The 25,345-nt window shown below is 29.2% G+C and overlaps 2 protein-coding genes across 3 annotated transcripts; both read left to right on the top strand.

The window, feature by feature from the left end:
- The first annotated feature begins 5,207 nt into the window (after nt 1-5,207).
- Nucleotides 5,208-12,210, top strand: LOC105434776 (beta-amyrin 11-oxidase). Of its 2 annotated transcripts, none has more exons than XM_031883499.1 (8): nt 5,208-5,551; nt 6,658-7,144; nt 7,292-7,558; nt 8,621-8,710; nt 10,073-10,151; nt 10,323-10,429; nt 10,910-11,031; nt 11,901-12,210. In XM_031883499.1, exons 1-8 carry the CDS (start codon nt 5,319-5,321, stop codon nt 11,908-11,910), a joined length of 1,395 nt encoding a protein of 464 aa, XP_031739359.1. In that variant the 5' UTR covers nt 5,208-5,318; the 3' UTR covers nt 11,911-12,210. The 2 variants fall into 2 exon arrangements, with proteins under 2 accessions (XP_031739359.1, XP_031739358.1); XM_031883498.1 differs by lacking the exon at nt 11,901-12,210 and adding an exon at nt 11,441-11,714.
- A 2,502-nt stretch (nt 12,211-14,712) lies between these two features.
- LOC101208903 (beta-amyrin 11-oxidase) lies at nt 14,713-24,583 on the top strand. The gene is made up of 9 exons (XM_011652050.2): nt 14,713-14,928; nt 15,769-16,009; nt 21,721-22,204; nt 22,810-23,076; nt 23,301-23,390; nt 23,544-23,622; nt 23,770-23,876; nt 23,979-24,100; nt 24,215-24,583. The coding sequence occupies exons 2-9, from the start codon at nt 15,786-15,788 to the stop codon at nt 24,306-24,308; spliced, it is 1,467 nt and encodes a 488-aa protein (XP_011650352.2). The 5' UTR covers nt 14,713-14,928; nt 15,769-15,785; the 3' UTR covers nt 24,309-24,583.
- Nucleotides 24,584-25,345: the final 762 nt, after the last annotated feature.

Genomic DNA, 25,345 nt, shown 5'->3' with positions numbered 1-25,345 from the left:
GCAAACTGAGGAAGAGTTCAGTTTCAAGCCCTTCCATCTTCAAAAAGCTTTGGTCAACTTCAAAGAGATCGTTTTAGCTAATCTACTTTGTCACAACAGTGGCTGTTTAACCGTTGGCAAGTATTTTGTTAAATTTGAAAAGTGGTCCAGTTCTCTGCATGCAAAACCGAAGTTCATCTCCGAAGCTATGGTGGATGGATTAAATTAAGAGGAATCCCACTCCACGAGTTGAAAGTGAATTATTTCCGACATCCAGGACTGACTTGTGATGGTTTCCTTAAAGTTGCATCATGTGGAGGCAAAAATGCACAATAACCTCGTCCCACTACTACTGCTTCGTTTTCAATTCTAATCTTGTAAAGCCCGGGTAGGAGGCTCGTGATTGTGTGTAATAATTAAATGTACAATAACTACGAACAATAAATTTAGAATAAAATAATTCAAGATAAAAAAGGAAATAGCCAAACTCTCGAGATAAAGCCTTATGTCTCCAGCGGAGTACTCATCAAGCTGTCAGCACGTGCCCGAGACGAAGCGGAGAAGCCGACGTCCTGGAAAGAGTTAGTTTTAAAAGAAAATAGGAGTCACCACCAATCTTTTTACGATGTGATTGGATAACAAAATAAAGTAAACAATTTTTAAAAAATTGGTCTGCGAAAAATAAAATTGAGTTCGGAAGTCATTTGTGTGTGGGAAAATTATTAGCACCCACAACACCCATTTAGAAAAACGGTGGCCAAATTTTAAATATAGAATTGAAAATATTTTTTAATTTATTTTAAAACTAGTGTCTTATTTTACCTCTCATTACTACAACATTTGAATCAATGATCTCATAAAATAAAAAATAAGTGGAATAATATTTCATTAATTATACTATATATTGAGCAAAGTTTCTCACCTTCAGATAATAAGAAATTATTACAATTTCTCAAAATCTATCATAAGCTAGTTTTCGAATAAATTTTTTTTAAAAAAAACATTGATTAAATTCATTTTTTCTTGGGATCAAATCTCGTACACCCAAAAATATTGATCCCTCACCTAAAGAATTCTAGAAAATCGGACTACCAGATTTCCTAGATCCCATCATTGGATTTTATTTAAAGAAAACGGTTAAATTATTAGAAAAGATTGATTTAGATAACAAATCATAAATAAAATATTTTCCCTATATATATTGAGTAATTATAATAACTTTGTATTATTATATATTTTTATTGTTTTTAGGTTAAATTATACCAAAGAGATGGATAGTCATCAATGACGGATCCATAAATTTTATATAGGGTGCCAAACACAATATAATAAACACATTTAAAAAATGTAAAAAAAATATATCTACGTTAAACTGATTGTCCAATAACATTCACTAGCAATAAAAAAAAATCCAACAATTTTCACTTTATTTTTTGTAATGTAAATATGTAGATTTAAAAATTGCATCAAAAAAATAAAAGAATAGTACTTTTTATGGAACATTGTTGAGAGTGAAAGTTTGTACCACCCAATTTTTTGCATTTTTTTCTAAATATTTGTTAGATAACAAACTAGCGCCGGAAAATAAGATATCTTAGATATGTTATTTTCCTCTTTTTAAAAAATTATACTATCAAATTTTATTCATTTTAGTAAACTAAATTATCTTTCGTTTGGGAAATCATTGAAATTTAGGAAGAAAATTCAAATTATCTTCATTTTAGAAAATCATTTGAAGAAGAAAATTATTGATATTTTGAATAAAACTTGGAAAGAAAATAATTGATACAAGATAAAGTTTTCTCTTAGACAGGTTTTTTTCTCTTTTTAAAAAATTATATTCCTTTTATGAAATCAAATTATTTTACATTTAGGAAGTCATTGAAATTTAGAAAGAAAAATCAAATTAACTTCATTTTAGAAAATCATTTTAGAGAAGAAAATTATTGATATTTGAAATAAAAACTATTTCGTAAAAATAATTGTTGTAAGTGGAATTCTAACACATAACCTCATGGTTTTACAGGGGCACAACCACTACGTCAGAACTAAATTTTATCTAAAATTGAGTATTATTTAATATATATTATAATCTGACATTTCAAAATTAATATTAAAATACAAAAACTGATAATGCGAGGGGAGGCATATGCTCCCCGATCCCTCAATAAATTCTTTCATGATAGTCATGCTTTGCTTCAAGGGCTTAACATGGACCAAAAACTACATCCTTCCCCTCAACAATTCAATCCTTCCAGATGGGATGTATGCATTTATTAAATACTCTACTTATTTATGCATATTCTTTTATTTTCTATTTATGCTTTTTTTTTTCAGCCACTAATCGTTGATTAGATGCAAAATATAAATGGACTCTCCTAAAAATGATATATATATATATATTAGTCCTAACTTTTGAATATAACTTGATTGGAGTCTTTTTTTTTTTTTTTTTTCTTTACATTTATTTAGTGTGGTAGAGTTTGGTAGAATGAATTTGAATCGGAGACCTATTGTTCTAAAAAATATAGTGATATCATTAAGCTAAGCTCATGTTGACAAATACTATCAATTTCACTGATAAATAATAATATTTTATTATATTAATAAATATATATTTTGATTCATTTTGCTATATTTGAAAATATTTTCTTATTTTAATTTTTTTAGCAGAATTTTATAGGAAGTCCAGGTGCTTTTACCTACCTTGGGATTAGGAGTTAGGATGTGTCCAAGACGTGATCTAGCCAAAATCGAGATCTCAATTTTCCTTCATTATTTTGTCCTCAATTACAAGGGAGTTTCATCTAACTTTTTATTTTCTATAAACTTTTGACCCAAAATAAACATAAATTTGTTAGGATTAAGATGCTTTTTTTAAAATATATATATAATATAATTTTTTCTAAAAATTGAAAAACATGATCAATCACCTCGAGTAACTAAGTTTATTTAGTAAAGAATTTGATAATTAGAGATTCAATAAAAATGTGATCATAGAAATGTTTTCATCGATAAATGTAGGGTGAAGCGACTTAATGCTCGGTGTCAATTGAATTACTTGCTTATTTCTTATCCTATACACAAATGTTTGGTAAGAGTCATAAAAGCTCCATAAAAAACTGACTAAAAAGTCATCCCTCATCCTCATGTAACCTTCTTTGGTCCAATAAACGTGAACTTTACGATTATTGTATTAAGCTTCTAAACATATATGACATGTACTTGTGTGTATATATATATGTGAATTTTATTTCACCCATCAAATAAAATAAATACTTTATTATTGTGTTATGATGAACATTTTTGTTTTCTATAACATTCTTGAATCATAAAAAAAATCAATTCAATTATTTGTCAAGAAAATGTTTTCAATTAAATAGTTATTACTTCATGACTATGAATTCTCATTTAGGTCAATTTAATTTCTCATTAAAAAAATATAATTGACATCTTGAATATATCTTAAACTTAGGCTCAATCATTAGTCTATTGTTTTTTTTCTCAAAAACTTTTTATGAACTATTATCTTTGTTCAACTATAGTTTTTCAAAATGTATTCTTGCATTAAATTTATCATTATATTTTAATAATTTTATCTAAAAAACTTTGATAAAATATAATATTTATTGAATAAACAAGCATTAAAATTGAACAACTTCAAACAAAAAAGAAATAAAACGTTTTAATTTATTTCTTTTTTACTACTTTACCAATCATATTAAATGAAAATTTATTGACCTTAATGAGGTGAGAAGACAATAGCTATGGAAAGTTAGGCGAGCCATAAATCGATTAAATGTTAAATTGATTCTTAGTATAGGAGTACGCAAAGGAGTACGCAATTTAATAAAGTACTTTAAATGAGTCTTAAAACAATTTAATAAATTTTCTTTTGCCGTAACAATGTAATTTGTCTTTGGCTTTTTAAAGAGAAATGATTGGATCAAACACGTGCATCTGTGCTTGATAAACACCTCCTTAACACTTCTACATCATTCTCACTTCATTCATAATAATAAAAATTTTAATACAAAAAGCATGAAATCAACATAAAAGAGGGCTAGAGATGTCCCAATAATACAGGAGACACCACAATCAATATAATTAGACAATGGCATGAAGATATAAAGCTGTAGTGACATAGTTAACAAATAAGTGCAGATGATCTATTAGTCGAGTTATCAGAGCACGAATGTCTTCCCAAAGCTCAATGATCGTTTTTCATGATCTTCGAAAATTCTATTATTTCTTTTCGGGCAAATAGACCAAAGAACAACTGCTATAGTGTTGAAGATGATGGGGCCTTGTCTATTCTTTTGTTTGATGAGGCAAAGTTCAATACAGAGAGAGACCACATTCTTCTAATGGTTATTTCGCCAATTTACAAGGGTCTAAACTTGAACCCATAGATTTCGGGAAGTGGAACATGAGATGAATATGTGATTTATATCCTCCCGAGTGAGCTTTACATAGAATGAACCAATATGGGTTGAGATGTGTACAAGGGAGTCTTCTTTGAAGCTTGTTAGCTGTGTTAATGCAATCATAAATGAGAGACGAAATAAAAAATCTACATTTTTTTTTAATGCTCGATTTCCATAGGTTTTTTAAGGTCTTTGGGTTTATAGTTACTTCATCTCTTGGCTCCACGATATGAATAGCTTTCTAATTAAACAAGGCAATGTTGCATTTACTATCACTATTATGCTTCCACGTCAAAGTGTCAGGGCCTCTTTTTAATTCTTTTTACTGTGGGGATGACTTTCACTTTAATAAGTCTTTAGGACATGTAAGGATGATGTTACCAAGTCGCAGAAAAATGTCAGGGATCCGAATTCCGAATCCTGGACCTAGGGCGTTACATATGAAATAAAGATCGAACACAATTTACTAAAAACTTGAGGCTAAAAGTAAATATATATAAATCACTTTTAAAATTAGGTCTAAATGATACATAATTGAAATCATTAGAGAACGACCTTCCGCCAGACATTCAAACAATATGGTATGTTATTGTACATTTTGAACATAAACTCTTGATTTGACTTTTGGTTCAATAACGTTAATGACCTATCTCCTACCAATGATGAAGGTAGTAGTTAATGTGTGAGTCTGCACATCCAACTGAAAAATGGTGAATCATTAACCCAAAGAGAGAAGAAAGAGAGTACATTTAATTTAATTCAAGTCACTATTCAAACACCAAGGCAGTTTAATATAAATAGGGTAAGAGATCAGATGAGGGGTAAAGAAAATTGATTACTGAATAAGTGAAATATATTGATCAGCGAATGCATAAAGCTATTGTGGTTAAGTAGAGAAAAATCATTTTTTCAATGGAATTGATGATAAATTGGTTGTCGTTGATTGTTCCTTTCTTGGGTTTTGTTTTAGGGTTTGGGGTTTTGAAGAGATTGAATAATTTGTATTATGCACTGAAATTAGGGAAGAAATGGGATGAACTTCCTCCTGGTGATCTATCTTGGCCACTTATTGGTTCTACTCTATCATTTCTCAAATATTTCACTTTTGGTCCACCAGAACGTTTCATTGGTGACTTCTCAAGAAGGTATATCTCACTGATCTCTTGCCCTATTTAATTTTCAGTAAATATAAGTTTAATTTTCAAAAATCAAATGACTACGTGCGAGAAGATTCATTAGAAGAGATCGTGGAACTCACTATAAAGACATCAACAGCAAAAAATTTGTAATAGTTAGTCAAATGTGTTATTTGGTTTTGGAGATTTTTGAATTTTTTTAATGTTTTCTTCCATATCTCTTATTGTCATGATAGTTTCATCTTTCTCAAGAATATTCTTTGTCATATAATTCTAACAGCCAAAATCTCCAACTAATAGTTTTCTTTTCTTTTTGTGATAACTTTTAGTTGTCGAACCTGATTTTGATTTTGAAAACATGTGCAAAACAAATTGATACGTAATTGACATGATATTAAATAATTAAACTCTCAACATTTTTAGAAACATTATATATAAACATGAATATCAATGTTTATTATTTAAGGATTCTAATATTTTAAAAAGTTTTATCATTTAATTACAATAAATTTTCTATAACTTCTCTCCTTTTCCTTTTTAAAATATAATTTTCAAACATCCAACATAATTTTTTTTTATCTTCTAATATCGACAAAAAAAAAATTATTCTTTTATGTATGATAGTAACTTCGATACATATGATAGACATGTGAGAATATTATTAATATTAATGTAAATTTTACAATTTAGGTTTAATCACTTTTCTTTATATAAGTGGCCTATTTATCCATTGGTTATTTTAATGTAATATATACATAATAATATCTAAATCAATAAAATATTGATCCACAATTAAAATTAAAATTGTTACGACATTACGCTAAAATATTACCAAATGTTGAAAACATTACTAGAATTTTAATATATTAATATACTAATGACCATCGTAATCTTTTAGTTTGTACCATATTATAAACTTTTTTTTAATGAAAATGCATACTGAAATAAAAACTTTTACACTATAAAGTAAAACTATAGAATATTAATTTGATGTTAAACTTATGGTATGTTTTAAGTTCTTCTAAAATAAAACTACGAGATTTCACGTGCTTTCAAGTAGTTACATAACCCAAGTTACTAATAATTTATTTTTCCTTTTCTTCTTCTTTGATTAGATATGGGAAACTTGATATGTACAAGACTCACATATTTGGAAAACCAACTATAATCGTCTGCAAACCTGAAATATGTCGTCAAGTATTAACTGATGAAACCAAGTTCATTCCTAGTTATCCTACATCCATCACAGCCGTATTTGGTAAAAAATCACTGCTTCAAGTACCGAAAGAGGAGCATCGGAAGCTCCGACGGCTGACAATGGCACCGATCAGTGGCCATGCAGCGCTCGAGATGTACATTGATCATATTGAACACTCTGTGATTAGTGGGTTGGAGGAATGGTCAAGCATGAAGAAGCCATTGGAATTATTAACCACGATAAAGCAACTTACCTTCAAAGTTATTTGGAACATTTTTATGGGTTCAACTCCAATAAAAAGCACTTCTATAGGAGAAATGGAGACTTTGAATGAGAATATTGCACTTGCGTTCCTCACTCTGCCACTCAACTTTCCTGGCTTACCCTTCCATAAAGCACTCATGGTAAGAACAAAAATAATTTCTAATACAAATGTGACGAAGTGTCGATAACTTTTATCATATATGTGAAATATATTTTCAATTAATCTACTCTACAATAATCACTATATCATATGATACAACCAAAAGAAATGTATAAATTATATGTAGGCTGGAAAAAGATTGAATGAAATATTTCAATCATATTTGGATGAGAAGAGAATGGTGAAGAAAAGCAAAGGGGAAAATTGGGAAGCAAAAGATATGATGGATTTGTTGATGGAAGTGAGAGATGAAGATGGTGAAGGATTTGATGATGAGACCATTAGAGAGTTAATTTTTGGTATGCTATTTGGAGGCCAAGAGACTACAGCCTTCACTACAATGTGGGCAGTTTTGTTTCTTACGGATAATCCACATATATTCCAGAAGGCCAAGGTTAGACTCTTCTTTAATTTCCCAACTCGTGTTGTAATTGCATAATAATGTATATGAGATAAATGAAACTGAATTAAGATATATATGATCAACGATTATACTACAAATTCACATAGATATTTTAGGGTATGCTATTTTGGTTTCGAGATTCATATTAAAGAGACGTTATATGAATGTACCAATAATATAGTTAAGATATCCTAGTGTGTATCTATTGATTCTCGTTCTTGGTGTTTTTTTTTTTCTAAAAAAAAAAGCATATTTAATTTGTATTGGTTGTTTGAAAAAAATATCAATACCGACAAAAAGATCGAAACGTTACTTTTGTAAAAATATAAATGAAAAGTTTGGTTAAAATATTTGTGTTGATGGTATGAGATATAAATTGCATAATAATGTTTAAATCCATGTTTAAATTGCATAATAATGTGTATGAGATATAAATGAAACTTAATTAAGATATATATGATCAAGATTTAGACTACAGATCATATCGAAATTTTAAAGTATGCTATTTTGATTTTGAGATACATGATAAAGAGACGCTATATATATGATGTTTTTCTCGGAAAAAAAAAGCATATTTGTGTTGGTTGTTTGAAAAATATATCAATACTGACAAAACTATCAAAACACTACTTTTGTAAAAATATGGATGAAAATGTATCATTGTTAAAACGTTGGTGTCAAGGGACATTACTTAGAAAATTAGAAAAGTAAAAAATAAAAAATAAATTTAAATTAGTAAATAAACCTATTATTATGATATTTAAACCAGATTAGCATGTTTATTATTATTTATATTACACAATTTATTATTATTATTATTATTATTATTATTATTATTATTATTATTATTATATATATATTGATTCACTTCAAGTCGATGTCAAACTGTTTGAAACGTAAAAAATATTGACATATCAACAGAACATCTGAAAATTTAATACAATAGACATATGATCAAGATATGAATAACATAGTAATCTAGTATTTTTTTATTAATTTTATTATTATGAAATGAATTATTATTTTGATGGTTAAGTGTAAGATTGGTTTTAGGAAGAACAAGAAGATATCATTAGAAGAAGAGCCTCAACACAAAAGGGTGTAAGTTTCTCAGAGATTAAACAAATGAAATTTCTTTCTCAGGTATTTTTATAATTTTAATTAATTTCCTTTGATTTTTATTTTAATTTTTAGAACATTAATTTGGGTTGGTAATCAATTTTGATTTCATAATGTTTTTAAATTATTAACATAAAAGAATTAGTATTAAAATTCTAAATGATTAATTGTTGAGTTTTCTTTTATGGTTGTTGATCCGTTCATGATTAAAGACTTGTCCTCTTCCTTAAAATATTCTCTAATTAGTCTGTTAGCACTATTGCTTTAAATATCAATGCTTTTGGTTACCTCTGTTTTCTCTTTTGGGCATTGGACTTATCTCTAGTTCTTTTTGTTCTCTCTTGCTTCTTGTACTCTCCCTTCTTATATTAATGAAGTGGAGATGATGAGGGTGCTAAGGGGGTGTCCACATAGTGGAGATGTTCGGGTGCACCTATTAACCCGTATCTTTTTTTAAAATAAAAGACTTGTCCTCATAACAAATTTATGAAATATAACTTTTTGATTGAGCAATAGAACATTTCCATATTTTTTAAAGATAATCATATGTATCGTAGTCCTAATTAGATCGTGATGCCTATCTATTGCAATTATAGGCTATAAAGATTATTAAACCACCAATTCATCCAAAAGCTTAAGCTAGTGGAGGCAAATTTAATTATATATCACCAACACTCCCCCTCACTTGTGGGCTTGAAATATCTAAAAGGCCCAACAAGTGGAAATTGATTTTAATTGGGAAGGAAACGACAATGCAGGGGCTTGAACACAGGACCTCCTTGGACCACCTGCTCTGATACCATATTAAACCACCAATTCATCCAAAAGCTTAAGCTAGTGGTTGAAGGCAAATTTAATTATATATCACCAACAAAGATTATGATTTCCCCACTCTATATTCACGTAACCTTACCCCTAATGCATAATGATTGAGATTTTCATGAATGTCCCATGTATTTGTGGAATATTTTAACAAACTATGATAAAAAAAATGTCATAGAAATGGTCATCCCTAAGACTAAGTAAAAAAGTTAGACTACATGATTAAAAGTTTGTGAGAGGACGGATCATTGATTTGTATTTATGTTACCAAGAAGTATCTAAATATAGTAACTAGAATTGCTATAGTATATGGCTCAACTAGAAAGCGGCTTTGTAATCTCTTATATAGGGTTTTGAGTTTCTCTCTAGTTTGTTTTGTACATTTCCATTAATCAATGATTTTACTTTTGGTCTTGGGACATGATGAGGATGTTATAAAGAGATATCAACTTAGTTGAGATATCTTGATGTATCTCCTAATCCACTCGTTTTGTATATATTTTCAAAATCTAGTAATATTGAATTATAACTATTAATTCTATATACTTTATGTATAATATTCAGGTTATAGACGAGACGCTTCGCTTAAGTAGTGTGGCATTTTCTGTTTTTCGTGAGGCAACAGTAGATGTTGAAATTAACGGTTAGTTTATGGCTATATTTTTCACTTTCATCCCAGATTAAGTCTCAAACCGTACCCATCTATAAAGGCCGGTTTGTGTAATATCCTTCAAGCTAAAAAAGGTAAAATATTTTCCCTATATACATTGAGTAAGTGCAATAACTTTGTATTATATATTTTGATTGTTTTTAGGTAAAATAATACCAAAGGGATGGAAAGTCATACCTTGGTTTCGAGGGCTTAACATGGACCAAAAACTACATCCTTCCCCTCAACAATTCAATCCTTCCAGATGGGATGTATGCATTTATTAAATACCTCTACTTATTTATGCATATTCTTTTATTTTTTATTTATGTTTTTAATTTGTTAATTCAACAACTAATCTTTTAGATGCAAAATATAAATGGACTAAATTTAGTATGTCTCCCAAAATTGATATATATATATATAATCCTAAGTTTTGAATATAGTTTTGCTGACATTTATTTTGGTTTTTTTGGATCTCAAACTATAACATTTTAATTTTTAAGTTTAGTGTTCGTTAGACCTCCTCGTACATTTGATTTTCCAAAACTCCTTGTTCTTATGAACATACAAATGTAAATTAAACTAAACTCATTTGAGCAGTTAGTATCAATTTCTACATGTGATAGATGATAGTATTTTATTAGGGTCTATCATCTATCACCGATAAATAATGACATTTTATTATATTTATAAATATTTTAATTCATTTTGCTATATTTGAAAACATTTTCTTGCATTTTTTTAAACAGAATTTTGGAAGAAATTCTGGAGTTTTTACTCCCTTTGGACTAGGAGTTTGGATGTGCCCGGGACGTGATCTTGCTAGAATGGAGATCTCAATTTTCCTTCATTATTTTGTCCTCAATTACAAGTGAGTTTCATCCAACTTTTTATCTTCAATAAATTTCTCAACGTAAATTTATCAGGCTCAAAATGGTTTTGTTTTTTAAATAAATAGAAATGATTTTACGAAATGAAAAATGTGATCAGTCATGTCTAGTAACTAAGTTTATTTGGCATAGAATTTGAAAACAAGATATTCAATAAAAAAAAAAAATAATAAAAAGTAGAGTTATTGTATTTAATATATATATGTAAATCAAAACAAGAATTTAGAGGTGGAAAATGTATCCTATAAACTTAGTTTCAAAAACTAAAAACAAAATAATTACCAATCATATGGTCGAACTTATCAAAATAGAATTGTTATTAAATTGTCTTTAACTTTTTTTTTTTAAAAAAATATACTATCGATAATTATACGTGTTGGATAAATACAGGATAGAGCGACTTAATCCTAAATGCAAATTGAATTACTTGCCCATTCCTCGTCCGAGAGACAAATGCTTGGCAAGAGTGATAAAAACTCCATCAAAGTGACTAAAAAGTCATCCCTCATGTAACCTTCTTTGGTCCAACAAGTGTGAACTTTGTGATCATTATTGTATCCAACCTTCTACGTATATATGACATGTACTTGTGTGTGTGAATTTTAGTTCACCCATCAAATAGAATAAATATTTATTATTGTTATGATAAACATTTTTATTTTTCTATAACATTCTTGAATCACATTTTAATTCAATTTGAAAAAATCAATTCAATTATTTTCAATTAAATAGCTTTTACTGCTTCACTCGGAATCTTCGTTTAGGTCAATTTAATTTCTCATAAAAAAAAAGTCTAATTTCACATTTTAATCTATCTTAAATTTAGTTCAAACTTTTTTTTTTTTTGTAGAAAAGAATAACATATAGGTCACTAAGTGCACCCAGTGTCACAATCGTAGCCTTTCAAACTCGGGACGGACGATTGTTCGACACTTGTTCGAACTCGATGAACAAGTCAGCAGATCAAAATATGAAAGTCACGGACAAACTCAGCATACAATGAAACCTTCTTTCGTGTTCTTGGGAAAATTGTTTATAAAATGTGAGAAATAAATAAATTTATTGAAATCATCGTTAAAATATGCAATGAAGACTGTCAGTTGCAAGGAAAAATGTTTGCTTGCAAAGAGTTCGACAATGTTTGGGCGAGGATTCAACTACCTATGCCTCTCCTATGTAGCACATTTTGAATATTTTCAGCTCTGGTAGGCTTGCATATGAAAATGCTTAAACGTCACACCCAAGCTTTATATGACTTAAAAAGAAAATCAACTAGATAAACTAAGTACAAGACATAAAGATAAAATAAATTGGGGGTATTTGGGCATACGACCATAGGCAAACAACGCCTTGGACAAGTATGACCATGACATTCTCCCCCACTTAAACAGCTGACGTCCCCAACTTGTTTCTTCCATGGGGAGGTTCTTCCACTTTGCTAGGAATTCATATATCCTCATCGTGGGTCTTCTACCTTTTCTCACTCTCTAAGCACATATTCCATTTCTGTTAATCCCTCGTATCATCCCACGAGGTGGTGTCTTTGTATGTTCAGAATTGAGTCTATTCAGGTTACAGTTTAACAAGGACCTAATCTCCCACACAAAAGTCCAGAAAGCCATGCTTCTTCTCTGCCAACTTTTTTAATTCATTTTACTATTTTTTTTAAATATCTCTAATAATAATGATAATAATGATATAAACAACAAAATGTGAAGCAAATATGCATAAAAGAAAAAATTATAGATAAAAGAGAAGATCAAAAGATAATAAAAAGAAAATAAATGTTAGAGAAAGGAACTAGGAAAAATAAGAAAAGCAATAACTAAAAGCGAGGAAAAATAAAAACAAAAAGTTTTAAAAATGTTTAAATCCAAAATACTAAAATCTCTATTTAAAGTAGGGACATTAGGAACCTAAGTCCTATCAAACACTTTCAACTAAGTTAGAATTTTTTTTGTGTGATGGATTTTTGGTATTGTATGGAGCTATTTTATGAAAGATGAAGATTTTTTAGGAGTTTGTCACAAGAAAAAAAGAGATGAAGGGTAAGAGAAGTAGTGACTATGGAAGCTAGAAGTTTAGATGAAGAAGATGGGATGGAAAGGTTAAAAAAACTAGGGTTTTTTGGGTGGCTTTTTCTTTATGTTCCACGAGGAAGAAGAAGAGATTGTTTATAGCCAAAATCATTTTGGGTTAAAAATTCAAAATGATTAGATTATTTTAAAATTTGAAATAATATTATTTTGGCTTACACCTCAATACGAGGGCATGAAGTCTTTTGGCAACAAAAATCAATTTGAAAAGTCGTTTGTTAGACTAACTAATTGATTTAATTATTCTAACCAAAACTTTAAAAGTAATTAAATAGCATTTCTTTTTATAAAAGTTAGTTAATCACACAATACTCAAATTAAGGCAAACATATAATAATAATCTAGCCATTGAATTAATTTTAAAAAAGACTGACAAAATTAGTTGGGTTACCAATATAATTTATACGGTTATAATGAATATGAAATGTGTTAGGTGTAATTTTAAATCGTTTAAATATAAATTTACCAGGTAAAATATAAACAATTGAAAAATATAAATTAAATTTGGATGCATTATTTATTAATTAGACATATTAGTTTGGAGGTATTAGTTGGGATATCTCAACACACCTATTGACCTCTATTTTCGTATAACATCTCGTTCATAAAAAGAAAATAACCATCCAGGTTAAATAAAGTTAGACATTGTGAAAAACATGTATATAGTTGAAATGTTGAATTATATGAATATGGTTTAATTTTGTACAATCAATAATAACATTATTTAAAATTTTATAGGAAAAGAGAGAATTTTATTCTCCCTTGGCCTCTTATGATAAATTAAGTAGACAATCAATCACACACTCAACTTGATCATAAACCATAAAAAGAAGCATTCTTTTCTAGAAATTTCAAATCAAATCGTATCAATTATTACTCTAATTAATATATTAAACCTTTTAAGTATCTAGATATTTATGGATAAAATTATTAAATGTGTAAGGATACAAGTGACTTAGGTTGTTATTATTATACTATTCAAAACATAAAATTTTAAATTTATTTTTTTGGAAATGAACAAAATCTCTTGTCATTGTTAAAATCTTTATATCATCAAAGTTTCAATCTTGTATTATATTTAAAATTATGTAATGTATACTTCATTTATAACTAAAAATTACACATTTTTTCTTAGTTCTAAGTTTAACTTTAATATCTTCATTTTTTTGAAAAGTTTTATATCGTTTTTTTTTTTTTTTAAATGAGGTGTTTTCAAAAAATTGAGTTTGTTAAAACTATATATAAAGATAGTAAAATTATAAAATTATTTAAGAAAACGAAAAAAGAGTTCATTAATAATGTTATATTATTGTATTATTACTTCATTTATACCCTAAATTTGTTATGCACCAAAAATAATTCAAATTTCACAAAGAAAGTTGACAATCAATCTTCCTTCTAAAGCAGAGTGTTGATAATTTATTTAGCAACATCATAGATATAAATTATGAAAAAGTGAAAATGTTTTTTTTTTTTTTTCTTTTCCTCATGAGGGGAAAAAGTTAAAATTTACTATTAATTATATACACACACATATACCAACCAAACATAGTGCACATATTTAATTTGTTGGTCAGAGAGTTTCTTCAGCATCTTCTCTCTTTCATTCACATATTGACTGTATAAGGTGGGAGAAAAAAAATTCAAATTCTCTTCATTCTTCAATGTCTCCATCTGGATCTGGATGAAACTAACCAAAAATCTTACACCAAATTCAACAAATTGCAAGTGTTCTTTTGCTTTATAAAGTGTTGATCGCCATCTCTTGCCCACTTCACTAAGGTAATGTTTTCCATCTTTTTCTTCTCTTTTTTCTAGTCTTCTCTTCTCGGTCATTCGTGTTCGATAATATCTGATATCTTATTTGTTGAGTCCTCCCTATTCGTCTCAACTCAACTCAGATTCAGTTGGTGTATGCCAACATCAGTTCCTTTCAATAATACAATTGCGTCAACTCAAGTTTCTGAGTTAGTCTAAAAAATATCTCTAACTCACAACTCAACTCATCAACCCGTGTACAGTACTCTGCTGTGTAGACGATGATCATCACCATCCTCTAATCTCTGTTTGTGTTCATATATCAAGTTATTATTTTTTTTATAAGGATGTGAGAGAATCAGAGACACAGAGAGTATTGTTCAGTTACTTTATTTTATATTTTAATTAAAGTCAGTAATAAAATAATTTGTATTTTGAACTCTAGCATATGAGGTCTTCTCTGTCTGGAATATTAATATGTTATTGTAAGATCCTACTTTTTAAAATTAAAAAATCGTTAAATAGGAGAATATGTCATTCTCAAAAAATACAGCAAAATATCAGTCACTGAGATGTTATTATTCATGAACTTCTGATCAGCTCTTCTCCAGCATCCTTTCTAAATACATATACATACACATAGAGTTGTTAGGGTATGATGAGATGTGTGTCAATGTCAACCTAGCTAGTTGATATATATTTGGATGCACCTTATACCCATTATTCTATTTATCTTTCGCTATTAATTAGTTTTTAGAAAAACTTAACTTTGTTACCAAATTGACTACGTTATTATTAAGGTTAATGTATACTTTTTAAATTTTCTCCATGTCGTGGATTGTTGGAGCAAATTATTGATTGTAGGTGTGAAGAGTGAATAAATGGAGTTGAAGGAGTGGTTGGTATTGATTACTGGAGGCTTAGCTTTAATTTTTGGAGTTATGAAGAGATTGAATGGTTGGTATTATGAAGCCAAATTGGGGAAATTATGGCCTAAACTTCCTCCTGGTGATATGGGTTGGCCTATTCTTGGTGTTACTCTATCTTACCTCAAGAACTTCAGTTCTGGTCAACCAAGAATTCTCCTTCACAACCTTTCCATTAGGTAATTATTCCCCTTCAAAATTTCTTCATCAAATTTTGTTTATTCAATTAGTTTGTAATTTAATATAACGTTTGAATATTATATGTTCCTATATTTCTATTTGTTCAACTTTTCATAGTTGAGATGACAGCGTTTTGGGATGTGAGTTATGATAAGGACGCTAACAATGTGTCAAACCTTAGTTGAGATACTTGGGTGTGTCTAGTTATTCTCTTCCTTTGTTACTTGTTCAACAAATTAAAAAACCATTTATATTCGTTCGACATGTCGTAGGTTTTGTTTTGTTGCGTTATAACTACTTTATACCCCACAAAATTTATAAACCTTGTCAACATGAGCTCAGCTCAACTAACACTTGTATATACATATGGACAAGATTAGGTAGTTTTGGATCCAAATCTCCCCACCCCTTGTGTTGTATCACAATGCCTTTCAAACAAAAAATTATAAACTCTTTGAACCCTACGAAAACATATTACACAATATAATCTATATTATCTCATATATTCTCTCTAATAAAACATGATCATCATTTCCTACCCGTGAACATATAGTAATTATTTGGGTCATGATGAACATATAGTAATTTTTGTTTTCCTGCTTCCATACTTTCTTTGCAAATTATTAATAAAGCGGGAAAGACGAGGGTGCTAAGGAGGTGTCCACCTAGTGGAGATTTTCCGTTTGCACCTGTTGACCCATCGTATATTCATCAAAAAAAAAAAGATGAAGGGTACTAAGAAAGAGTCAACTTAGTTTCAAATTTTCGATTCTTCATCCTCTAATATCTTTAAGAAAAATATCAACTCTTAACTAGAAAGATTAAGTGTTGAAATCCCGATGAATCTGAACTAACTAATTGTGCACATGAAGACATATATATAACACCAGCCCAGCTATTTCTATTGAAAAAGATACGTTGAGTCCGCAGGTGCACCCAGATATCTACATTAGGTGGACACTCCCTTAACACCATTATCATTTTCGCTTCATTAATAATAAGAGATAAGTACAAGAAGCAAGTACAAAAAGGGCTAGAGTGAAGCCCAAAAAACTAGAGAACAAGAATTAAAAAGCATTGAGATTTAAAGCTATGCTACTTGTAGATACCGTATTTTGTCCTATATTTATTTATTATAAAAGAAAAAGAAAAGAAAAAGAAATTAAATTTGAATTTGAATTTGAATTTGAATTTGAATTTGAATCTTAAATTTATATTTTAAAAAACAATAATAATAATAATAAATACATTAAAAATAAATAATAAAAATAAAAATAAAAGGTTTGATTTCCTTCCTATTTTTTCTCAATCATCCCTTTTTCTTCGTCATCACTCTCCCACTTTCTCCCACTCTATCACTTTCTCCCACTCTCCCACTTTCTTCCTATTTCTCTGTAGTCTGCACTCCATGTGATCTAAAAAAAACAATGGAGCTTGCCCTATAAAAAGGAAAGAGGAAAAAAGAAAGTGGAGGATTTTTTTTTATTATTGGAGGATTTAGAAAGAGGTGAAGAATGAAAGAAGATCAAAAGGAATAACTTTGGCATTTAAGGGCATACCTGCTCGTAAGTTTTTTTTTTTCCTCTTTTTATTCTTGTTTGATGATTTTTTTTTCTTGTTTGATGATTTTTTTTTCTTGTTTGATACTGCTTTTAATTATGAACTATCGTGTTCATCATTTTACCATCATTTGACATGTTAATTTTATTATTTGTATTTTTTTTAATACTGAGCTTCCATTCTATATTAAATTTTTTATTTTTTATTTTTAAATATTGAGCATTCTGTTCTGTGTTAATTTCTTTTTAATTGTTGGACATCCATTGTGTTAATTTTCTTTTATTATTGGACATCCATTCTGTGTTAATTTTCTTTTATTATTGGGCATCCATTCTGTGTTAATTTTCTTTTATTATTGGGCTAATTTCTTTTTAATTAGTTAGCATCATATATTTGTATTTCGATACTCATTCTTATTGACACCCATTTTACAGTTAATTTACTTATATGCATATGACATGCCTTAATAATTATGCATAATTAATCAATTAGCCTTCTGTATTTGGTAATACTCATTCTTTATTGGCATCCATTTTACAGTTAATTACTTATATCCATGTATCCATATGGCATACTCCGTTAATAATTACTGCTATCCATATATTATCCATGTTAATAATTATGCATGATATAATTAATATTTGGCAACAACCATTTTTCACTTGGCCTATTAATTAATTAGCAACTTGTATGTGACATTTTCACTCCCTCATTCTAATTATTTGCATGATGTATTAATTAATCAGTATGCATATGTGGCTATAATTATTTGATATTCATTTTGGTGTGATTATTTATTTGCAATATTATTTATTTGCATATTGGGCCAAACCTACTTTGGCATTCAACTGTTAATTATTATTTGATATCCATTTGGCCCTCGTTTAATTATGCATTAATCAATTATTTTGCATCATGCATTAATCAATTATTTTGCATCATTTTGAATTAATTAATTATGTTGCATGTGTTGTATTAATTAATTATCTTGCATTCTACATTAATATCTTTTACATTTTGCATATATTATCAATGTATTTATTTTATCTCAGCATATTACATCTAAGTATTTTTCAAATTTCATAATGTTTTGTCATTGTTATTATTCTTTTTTATTTAAATATAATAATGTAAATTGGAGAAAAAATATTGTTTTTTTATGGATTTTATAATTTAAAATCCATAAATACATGAAATTTTTCCGTTTGAAATTTAATTAATAGATTGTTTTTTAAATTAACACATTTCATATTTTAAATGAGACTGAGTAGTATTTTCTATGAATTTATTAATTCTAGATATATGAAATTTTTCATTAAACACCTATGATAGAGATTAAAATATCAAGTTTTGGTATCTTAATATTCTTAAGGTGAATAAAAATATTTTAAAACAAAAGTAAACTTAATTTTTCTAATGGCTCCTGTGCCACCCATAATTATCAATTCATGCTTATGTTTTACTTTCTTCGATATGAATTGATAAACATGGGACATTTAAACAAAACCTAAATAAAAACTTTGTTATGTGAACCCCTATATTTAATTTAAAAGATAAAATTTGGTAACCATTTTGTGGGTGTTATAGGGTGCTAACACCTTTCCTACACACAACTGACTCCCGAACTTAATATGATTGGTGGCGACTCCAAAATTATTTATTAAAATAAAATAAACGGAGAGGTCGGCCGCTCCGTGTAGCGATCACGTCGCGACACTACTGACCGAGTAGTTCTGAAAAGTGGAGATCGACTAGTCCAAAAACTTATTAAAGCTTGAATATCGCCCCAGACCACAGAGAGAGATTTTTCTTCATGATTGAAAATCCTATTATTTCTTTCAAGCAATATTGACCAAAGGGAGATAACAACAATGTTAAAAAAAATGACTTAGGTTCTTTGCTTTAAACTTTGATCTGCATATATATTTGCAAAGGGAGGCAGTATTCTAATAATTGAAAGATCGATTTAACAAAGCTCCAGCTTTTTCCCAAAGACCATTTCCATGAGGGCAAGAGAAAAAAGGTGGTTTCTATCTTCATCGGTTGTTTTGCAAAGAACACACCATGATGGTTTCAAACTCTACGAAGGAAGACTTCTCTGCAGATTTCAGCAGTATTGATGCATTCATGGAAGAGAGACCAAATGAAGAATTTTCATTTTTTTGGAATTGTAGACTTTCAGAGGTTTTGATACATCACCTTGTCCCTTTGATCTATGTCGTGAATTACATTTTTTATGCAGGCAATGGAGAAGTTCCCATTTGTATTAAATCTCCAGATATGAGAATCCTTGCCACAAGTTAGCACATTGGTATTGAGGGAGATTTTCATCTCATTCCAAAGTTGCAGTTCCACATTTCTCATAGGTCTTCTAGGAAATAAATCTCATTCCAGACTATCAGTATTCCACAAATCTTTGATAGAGTTCCATTTTTTGGTTGCGAGAGCATATAGTCTAGGATTGTGTGTAGGAAAAGAGGATTGTGTTCATGCCAAAGACTGCCAAAAAAAGAGGGATTCACCATTGTTGATTTTCCATTTAATATGAGGAATAAACCATTCAACACCTTTGATGATTGATCTCCAAGGGGCTTTAAGGCTATTGAATTTACCTTTGGTAGGAATATCTCCTAAATAAGATTGGTCATATTTTTCCAAAACAATGCATTTCCATAGTGGATCTTTTTCATCTAAGAATCTCCATAGCCATTTACACAAGACTTATGCCAAGGCCACCCTTATCTTTAGGAAAAGTAATGATCGGCCATCTGATAAGGTGCATATTGTTCTTCTCTTTGGAACTTCTCCATGGGAAGTTTCTCCATGTTTTCTCAATACTTTTACAGACAGAGATGGGAGCTTTGAAGATCGATAAGTGGTAATTTGGAATGCTTGCAAGAGTAGAGTTAATAAGAGTGATTTTGCCACCCTTAAAGAGGCAGGAGTATTTCCAGTTGTTGACTTTCTGGTGCATTTTATCAATAACATCACCCCATAAGTTTTTTTACAGAAGCTTACCACCTAACGGAACTCCCTAGTAGTTTATAGGCAGAAACTGTGTGTAGATACCCATTTAGCCGCCACAAAATTGGTTATTTGGGCATCAGAATTGATAGGGAGAGATGGTAGATTTGTTAAGATTAATGTTGAGTCTAGAGGCAAGTTCAAAGAGGTGGATAGCATACCTCGTATTCTCGATCGAATCATCGTCATCTTTAATAAAGAGTAAAATATCATCTGCAAATAAAGATGAATGAGATTTTGATCCCCATTAAATTTGACTCCCCTGGTTTTATTTTGCGTCTCCAGAAATTTGAGAAGATTACTCTGGTTGGCTGTATTTTTCTCCTTGGTCTACCATTAATCGTGATAGAGTAACTGAACACTAGAAATGCAAGATTTGATCAAATTTCTCCATTTGAGGGAGAAAACCTTTTTTCAAGAGCATAAAATCAATAAAGTTTCAATTGATTTTATCGAATGTCTTCTGATCAATATCAAGCTTAATAACAAACCCTTTTAACTTTCTTAGTTTTCCAGAAGAATTGATTCATTTGCAATCAAAATAGCGTCGTCTGTAATTTGTCTTCCTCTAATAAAGACCATTTGATTTTCTGAAATGATATCTGGAAGGATTGTTTTGAGTCTTTCTGCAATTAACTTTAGCAATGATCTTGTACAAGGCTGTTGTGAAACTAATAGGCTTGTAATCGAAGGCTAGGGAGCATTTCTCCTTCTTAGCAATCAGAGCAATATAGGTGACATTCACAGCCTTGTTTATGATACCGTTGTGAAAATCTTTGAAAATCTCCATAATATTTCCTTTGATAAAGTGCCAGGCAGCTTTTAAAAATTTCATAGTGAATCCATCGGTCCGGGGGATTTATTGTTTGAGAAGGATTTAAAGGCACTATGGATCTCCACTTCGGTAAAAGGAATGCAGAGGTCTTCTTGTGTCTTCTTTGAAATGGGATTCCATAATAAATTCTCAAATAAGCCAAAGATCTCTACTATTATCTATATAAATGCCTTCAAAATGATCTAGGAAGGCTTTTTCAACTATCTCCTCATCAGTTGTAGCCCAGCTATTTCACTCTATTTCCTAATGTTGATTTTTTTTCCTTTTTTTTTTTTTGGGTTTTTTGAGCAGATATGGAAAAAGTGATATGTACAAAACTCACCTACTTGGTAGAGCAAGTATAATTGTTTGTACATCTGAAGTTTGTCGTCAAGTTTTATGTGATGAAGAAAAATTCAAACCTAGTTTACCAAGAAGCATCACCCTTTTATCTGGTAGAAAGTCATTAATGCAAGTGTTCAAGGCCGAGCACAGGCGGCTACGACGGCTAACGACGGCACCGATCAGTGGCCATTCGGCTCTAGAGATGTACATCAATCATATTGAACAAACAGTGATAAGTGGTTTAGAGGAATGGGCAAGCATGAAGAGGCCAATTGAGTTATTGACAGAGATAAAGAAGCTTACATTCAAAATTATATGGAATATTTTCATGGGGTCTTCTTCTATAGATTCTTCCATTGGAGAAATTGAGGCTTTGTTTGCTAAAATTACATTAGGCTTTATATCTTTGCCCATCAACCTTCCTGGCTTCAGCTTCTATAAATCACTCAAGGTAACCCCTCTTCTTTTATATATATTCTTTACTAACATTTAAAATGTAGCAAAATTTTATGTTGTATCACAGAGTCTATTATTAATTAATTAGTAACATATTATACTCAATAAATTAATAATATAATTTATATTTGGGGTAACAACTATTATCTTATGAAAAATATTTTCATATAGTAAATTTGCAAAAAAAAAAAAAAAGTCAACAAATTTCCTATCCATCTTAAGTTATAAATTTCTCAAAGGAGAATGACATTTAATTTGTTGTGTTTTTCTAACACAGTCTTAGCCATTATTTTCAAACTTCTTAAAATTTATAATTAGAGATGAGGGATTCAAATTATAATATTTTAAACTAATTCAACGTACTTATTATGTTAGGTTCAACTTAATTATATTATTTTGTTAAGTTAGATTCCATATCTTCCTAATCCTTATATATTCCACTTAACACTACTTTTGTTTTAATTATTTAAATATAGTTTGCTTTGGATTTGTTGATAATTAAGCCATATTCAAACATCTGAAATTTCAAAGTTGACCATTTATTTGTTTCTACATCTCTCATGTCACCACCACAAGAAATAAGATTTAATTATAATATAGGCTAGAAAAGAGCTGCTGACCATACTTCAATCCATCATAAACCAAAAGAGAATGGCGAAGAAAAGAGAAGGGGAAGGTTGGGAAGCAAAAGATATGATGGATTTGCTAATAGAATTGAAAGATGAAGATGGTGAAGAGTTGGATGATGAGACCATTAGAGATTTGATTTTTGGTAAGTTATTTGCTGGCCATGAAACTTCAGCTTACACTGCTATGTGGGCTGTTTTGTTTCTTACAAATCATCCACATATACTTCAAAAGGCCAAGGTTAGTTTTTCATCTTCTCTTTTTTTAATCTCTTTGTTTATCTAATATATAAAGCATTAAAATTGTAAAATGAAGCCAGGTTTGGTACTCATGGAAGCACATGATTGGATTTATAATATTTTGTTTATTTATTATTTATAAACACACATAGTAATAAAAATATATATAGTAATAAAAATATATAAAATGTTCTATAATTACATTTTAAAATTCATTTTTGACAGGAAGAACAAGAGGATATCATTAAAAGAAGACCCACCACTCAAAAGGGTCTAATTCTCTCCGAAGTTAAACAAATGAAATTTCTTTATCAGGTACATATTTTTTTAATCTTCTTTTCATGATTGGTAGCAGTGAGTATAGTAAGACTATTTTTAATTTAGAGCATAGTGGTCATTAGAAAGAATGTTGATTAAATATAAAGAGAATATTTGTAACTAACAGATGATATTATTTTTCATATATAGGTGATAGATGAGACACTTCGTGCTGCTTGTATCACATTTATGGTTTTTCGTGAAGCAGTAGTTGACGTCGAAATTAATGGTTAGATTGTTTTTTTAAAAGAAAGTTTTCAAATATTTACAAATAAAGAGATCGATAGTATGCTGAAAAACTGATAATATATAATATCCTAATTGGGGTTATTATTGAGTATCAAACATATTTATAGTTTTATTTGTATTTAATTAGGTAAAACTATACCAAAGGGATGGAAAGTCATTCCTTGGTTTGGGGAGCTTTACATGGATGAAAAACAATTTCCTTCTCCACATGAGTTCAACCCTTCAAGATGGGATGTATGTAAATTATCTTTTGTATATACGTGTGTGTGTGTGTGTTTACCCTTTGATTTAATGGTATATTAAATGGAATTTTGGTTGTCTCTCTGTTTTGTGAAGAATTTTGTAGCTACACCAGGAGTTTTCACTCCATTTGGATTAGGAAGTAGATATTGCCCTGGAAGTGATCTTGCCAAGCTTGAAATCTCTATTTTTCTTCATTATTTTCTCCTCAATTATAAGTAAGTTTTCTTTCATTTACACTTAATTAATATATACAAAGTTTAATTAAACTTAAACATTTTCTTAATTGACTACATGCATATAATAATCATTTTCCAAACAATATAACGCAGGGTAGAACAACTTGATCCAAAATGTCAAAAGACTTGCCTGCCATTTCCTCATCCCAAAGACAAAGGCTTGGCAAGAGTGCATAAACTTGAATGATCAACAATAACATCTATCTACCTATATATATTATCTTATAACATCTATCTGTCATATATATTATCTTATACTTTTTTTTTCTAGAATTTGGTTTTATATATTATTATAACTCCTTGGCTTAATTAGCTTTTAAGTTGAATGACGATAAAGTAGAAGCTTCTGTGAGAATTCAAACCATCGATATCGTTTTTGGTTTTGGGACGAAAAAATCATGAGATAATTAAGAAGGATAAATAATTATTCAGAAAAAATTAATGAAAGATCTTTTGTGTGCATGTGTGTGTGAAAACTCTCTTAATTAACCTTCTTGCTACCACACACAATCACAGTTTCAGCCACTGCACACACAAACCCAAATAGTGAAGCTTGAAAGGTCTTCACAGTATTTTCCTCAAAGGAAAAGTCTTTGGATTTTGATTGACTTCATGTCTATATGTTTATATTATACAGTCCAACCAATTACTCAATTTAAAAGTTGTGATGTGACAAATACTTGTTTAAGAAAATGAATTTATCATTTAAAACTATCTTTTAAAAGAAAATAACGATGCATCATATTATATATTAGATACAGCCTAAATTGTCGTTATAAACCCAAAAGGCATCTATCTATATATAAAAGAATTAATTAAGGCAAGTGGTATCTAATGGCTCCAAATTCTTTAACTAAACAAAGAAACATTAAACCCTAACAAATAAACAAAAAGAAAAATGTACACTAATTGGGCCCAAGACTTTAATTAAAATAAAGAAATATGAAAGTCTAATAAATAATAAATTAAACAATTAAAACACTATTTTAATTCTCAAACCTCACAAAGAGATCAATTTTGGTCCTTATACTCCCACACACTTTCAATTATAATAAGTATATTTTTTAGTGAATATTAACTTTAGTCTCTATTAAAAAAAAATTGTTAAAAAAAAGTTTATTATCTATTAGCAATTTTGCCATAATTTTGAAAACATATAAAATTATATAATGTTGTATGCTTTCTTGCATAAAAATCTATTGTTATTATTTAATCAAAACAAAT

The sequence above is a fragment of the Cucumis sativus genome, chromosome 3, assembly GCF_000004075.3.
Source record: "Cucumis sativus cultivar 9930 chromosome 3, Cucumber_9930_V3, whole genome shotgun sequence".
NCBI classification, from domain to species: domain Eukaryota; kingdom Viridiplantae; phylum Streptophyta; class Magnoliopsida; order Cucurbitales; family Cucurbitaceae; genus Cucumis; species Cucumis sativus.
This window is presented reverse-complemented; position numbering and strand designations above follow the sequence as displayed.